This window comes from Hoplias malabaricus, chromosome 9 (assembly GCF_029633855.1).
Source record: "Hoplias malabaricus isolate fHopMal1 chromosome 9, fHopMal1.hap1, whole genome shotgun sequence".
Taxonomy (NCBI): Eukaryota; Metazoa; Chordata; class Actinopteri; order Characiformes; family Erythrinidae; genus Hoplias; species Hoplias malabaricus.
In genome coordinates, this window is record NC_089808.1 from 40,511,921 (window position 1) to 40,516,832 (window position 4,912).

Consider the following 4,912-nt stretch of genomic DNA (forward strand, 5'->3'; position numbering starts at 1 on the left):
CTCCTGTCTATCTCTCTCTCTCTCTCTCTCTTTCTCTGGGCTGAGAGTGCAATCTAATATTATGTAATATCAAAGCCTCCAAGTGCCACTATACACCAGTCCTCAGCTGCAGTAACAGACTCCTGCAAAAATGCTGATACACGTAGCAGTGAGGATTTGATTGCACGTGGCCATATTAACACTAGTGAGGTGCGGTGCGGTTGTTGCAGGACTAGTCCTGGATCACACACCGATCCTCGCCCCACAGTAGAGCTGGGAGATACCAACTGAAATGGTATCACTTTAAATGTTTGTTTCCCTCAATCAAAGAAATGGATATTTATCACGGTGTAGTTTTGTAACACTGTAATACGTTTTAAAAGATGTATTTCTAAGCCACGTGTTCATTACTGTATTTCTGTTTTACATTATCTACATGTACGCAGTATGAAAATGACTCGGTGTAAACCGTATGGAACCGTGTGGAGTCTGTTCTGTGTCCTGTGCCATGAACACATTCTTAGGGCATTACCTCCTGGAGCATGAAAAGAAATAAAAAATGGCACTTAACCCATTAGAAGGTGTGTAAGAGTGGGGGGAAACTACAGCGATTGTCGGCGAGAGGCAGCCTCATCTACAGCGCCCCGTTCATAAATTGTAAGAGGTGAAAGAGTAGAACCATTGTGTGTAAGAAAATATACCCTTCGCCTGAGTTCTGCGGTGCTTATTTATTTATATTTATTTAACGTTACACTTATGTAGAGCCTTTCTACAAACCCAGGGGCGCTTCACAACCAGCGCTCACCATTCCATCCACACACACACACTCATTTACTTTTACTTTTTTAGAGGAGAGTAGGACACCACCCTCGCCCTCCATTCCTCATGAAAGTTGAACAGGATCAGGTCCAGGACCTGTGATACGGTCTCCGTGCACTCTGCTGTAATGTGAGTTAGTGTAAACAGTGTAAGTTAGCGCAGGCCTCTCGTCTTTCTCTCCAAGCAGCTGTGGATTTCTCTGCGCTCCGTGCCGGGGCCTTCAAAGTGCGCGGCGCCGCTGAGCTCATCGCGACCGTAAGCCTGTTTAACTGGCTGCTGAGTGACTGGAGAAGCCTATGGAGTGTATAGTGGCTCTTCTAAGGTGGTCCCTGCCGTCAGCGTCCATCAGCCCACACTTAAACCCGACCGCTCGCTATTTCTGTGCCGTTTACCCCAGCCGCCTGTTATCGAGAGCTGGCCGCGGGGCGGCGATAGGCAGCTCGTACAGGGGCCTGGCGCTTCTATAAGACCCCTTCGTACGCTGAACTCCCTGAGCCTCGGCTGGGAAAAGAATTACAGCTGGTTTCCACACTCAGACCCTGGAGCTTCTAGTGTGTGATTGCGCATTTGTTTTTATGCTTTTTCAAGACAATGCACATTATTCATCAGGAAAAGAGCCTGTGTGTGAGGGCTCCGAGTGGTGGGACTCTCTCAGGTCAAGTGCAGGACACAGGAATATAACGTTAAGTTGTAAATCCAGCAATATTCAGGAAAGTTCCGAGGAAACCAGCTCCTAACTCGGTTCCATAGAAGACTAGGGCTGAGCGACTTGGGGAAACTGGTCTGAATAATGCAGCCGTTCAGAGTAAAATAGCAGTTGACGTCTGTTACACATCGTTTAAGGCGGAATGGTTCTGGAATGGTCAACTGTGGTGTGTATGTGGATGAAGTTTACCGTTTGAACAACCACAGAAACCCATTTGTAACTGGAGTTTAGTTTCGTAGAACTTTCACTCTGTTTACTTTCAAGCAGTTTCCACCGTCCCACGTTTAGAGTCAGTTCCACCTTAAATAATCAGAAACAGCAAAAATAGATCAATATTACCCACCTACGCAGCAGAAGTAAAGCAACATTCACATCCCCTGTCGTGCTTTTCAACATTTGGAGGTCTCTCTGCCGTCCAAACGCTTCCAAATGTGTTCAGAGAAAAGTCCTGGGCCATTTCAGACCGAGCCCTTTGTGTTTTGTTCCCTGTTTACGGAGCCAGGTCTGTGTACAAACACCGGAGCTTTTTCCAGCGCACAGCAACATTCTCGCCTTTAATTCTGAACACACAATGTAGAGTCAGAATGGGGCGTGGCGGTCTCTGATTGGTGTTACTCTGTTACAGAACGGAAATCTAAAATTTGAATACCTACATTAAGTTGTTGTGTTTTTTTTTTTATTAAAACTGCAGCCCTTTTTCAAACTGTGATTTAGGGCTCAGTTTACATGCATCATTCACGTGATCATGAGCTATACAGAAAAATATGTCAGCAGCTCATGAACCTTTATAGACTGAGGCTGAGGTTCAGCAGTGCGTGGCCGGAGCTTAACGCTGTAGTGTTAGAACCACTATGGTTTTAAAAAAAGATTTTAAAAAATGAAATAGTAAAGAAAAATATAGGCTGATACTGATTGGTCGATGGCACTTAAAGAATTTTAAATCTGAAGTGTACCCGGCAAAACAGTCCTTGTCTGCATACTCTATAAAAGTGTGTGTGTGTGAGTGAGTGAGTGAGCGAGACCACCCGGGCTTTCTGTGGCTTGCTGTCTGGTGTCAGATCTCCACAGGTGGTGTTGAGACTGATGACACACACTGTTGAGATCTCTCTCTCTCTCTCTCTTTCTCTCTCTCTCTCTCTCTCTCTCGCTCTCTCTGTCTGTCTCTGTGTCTCTGTCTGCGTCTGTCTGTCTCTCTCTCTCGCGCCCCCCCCCCTATTCTACACTATGCTGTACGCTCTATTTGTCTCGTCCTGAACGCTGTGCTCCAACTCCGCGCTGGTTTTCTCACAGATTCCTTCTCACTAAAATATGTCTTTAAACGCCAAATTAATCTGCCTCTGTGAGCTTTAGCTCGGAGCCCCGTGTTTCTGTGAATTAGAAGCCGTCCTTTCCTCCGTCTCTCCGCCTGACAGTGTTTATAAATAGTGTCCGCGGCCATCGGGCCAGGCCCCTTCTCTTCATCAATACGTGAAGGAATGGACTTTACACAGCGCTCCACGCTGGAGATAAACTTTGTACAAGACTTGTTTTCTTCTCTTTGATTGAAAACACAGAAAAGCATCCGAGAGTCAACATTTCGAGAGGCTTGAGTGAGTGACCCTGAAAAACAAGTGTTTTTTTTTTATGCTGCGTTTGTGTGGACAGAGAGTAAACATGGCCTCCATTGAGTTGGCGCCTTCGGCAGAGCTCAGCACACCCTCAGTCACACTGTGGAACATGGTTTCCACATGAGTAACACATCAGCTGTCTCAGTACCCAACATGCTCCTGTGCTCCCTACTGGCAGCTCTGTAGTGGGGGAGGGGTGGGGCAGGGGGGGGGGGGCACAAAGCACACCTACACAGACAATAACTGTAGGAATGAGGAGGTGGTTTTAATGTTATGGCCGACTGCTGTGTTTCATTCATGTGAAAATGAAGCAGACTTCTGAACCCACACTTCACACTGAGAACATTTAACATGGACCCAACAGAACTGTCTGTAGAGGTGTCTGACCAATCAGAAGCAGCCAAACCGGGCTGTGACATCACAACCACGACTGACTGGCCATCTGCCAGAATCCAAGGTCTCCGCCAAATCGTGCACCTGATAAAAATGGAATTATGAACACAGCTCAACTCCCAGCCCAGCACCTGCCATCCTTTCCCACACACACACACACACTGCCTTTTTCTCTCTCTGTCACTTGGTCTGTCTCTAACTCTCTCTCTTTGGGTCTTTTCTTTCTTTGCAGCTGAAAGAACCAATGACGTCATTGTTGGATCAGATCAGCTGATGGAGATCTAGAACCTGTGCCACGAGGTGGAACCCGATCCAGCCACAGAACATCCTTCCCCTCAGACACCCTCCTCCCCCCTCACCGTTTTTACCGAATATGTCCAAATAAACATGGGTTTATTTATCTCAGCTTGTCAGTGTTGTCCGTGTGTGTTAGTGTGTGTGTGTCTCCTGAAATCAAGGTGTAGGAGGAAGGTCTGGGGGCACACCTACCCTCCGCCAGAATTTACATAGTGCGGTTTCTGCAGTGCTGACCCCAGAAGAGCATCGACTGAGCCTCTGTTCTTCCTTTTACAGCTCAGTGGAGCCTCACAGTGATTTTGAAGCTGTAATTCTCAGTGCTGCTTTAAGCGAGTGGAGCCGTGCTGGCAGTGCCCTGTACGTGACGTGGGCGTGTTTTACGCAGCCGTGGACAGTGACAAAGTAAATGTAATTTGTTACTGTACTTAAGTAGTTTTTTGGTATCTGTAGTTACTTTTACTCCACTGCATTATGAAAATCAGCCGTTCCTTTTGGTTTACGTCTGAACAAACCTCCCGGCTCCTCACATTTCTGCGCCTAAAAACAAGTCATAAGAAAGACAGACGTTTTATTTTAACCGTGGTGCGTATTCGAGGCTGTGAGTAATCACTTGTTTCAGTTCTTAGAGCCGTTAAGAATTAACAAAACGACTTGTAGCGTTCAGTTAGATCCAGCAGTGACTAGGGATTTATTTATTTATTATAATTTTTTTCCTGCGACATCTGTATTTTACCTTTGTTCATTCATTCTGTGACGTCCAAACAGTGGAATATACTGCTGTCTGCGGTCTCTGTAGCGCAGAGGAGTTCATATTTTTGGACTTCCTCAGTTCAGCGTGATCCATGTTTGTCTGACTGTGGACCAATCACAGTCATCGCGGTCTGCGTCGATGCGATGCGCTCTTAGTTATATTTCTGCGGCGGTGGAGAGTCAGGCTACGGTTTAGGGTTTGGTTCGGCGTGTGCCCTACACCAAACGTGACCGCTGATATAACATTTACTGTAGTTTATCTTTGGCCATTTCTGCTGTGTTCATCAGTGTCAGACTAATTAATGTGTTGATTATGTAAATTACAGAGTGTTAATAGGAAATTAGAGCCATAATACGTCAT

The 4,912-nt window shown here is 46.2% G+C and overlaps 1 protein-coding gene across 1 annotated transcript in view; it reads left to right on the plus strand.

The window, feature by feature from the left end:
* The window catches only part of eif2b3 (eukaryotic translation initiation factor 2B, subunit 3 gamma), a 48,394-nt gene extending 44,503 nt beyond the window's left edge, over positions 1-3,891 (plus strand). The window contains exon 12 of the mRNA XM_066681778.1: positions 3,737-3,891. Within this exon, the coding sequence (XP_066537875.1) occupies positions 3,737-3,789 (53 nt within the window). The 3' untranslated portion in view covers positions 3,790-3,891. The remainder of the gene's footprint in view (positions 1-3,736) is intronic.
* The last annotated feature ends 1,021 nt before the right edge of the window (positions 3,892-4,912 follow it).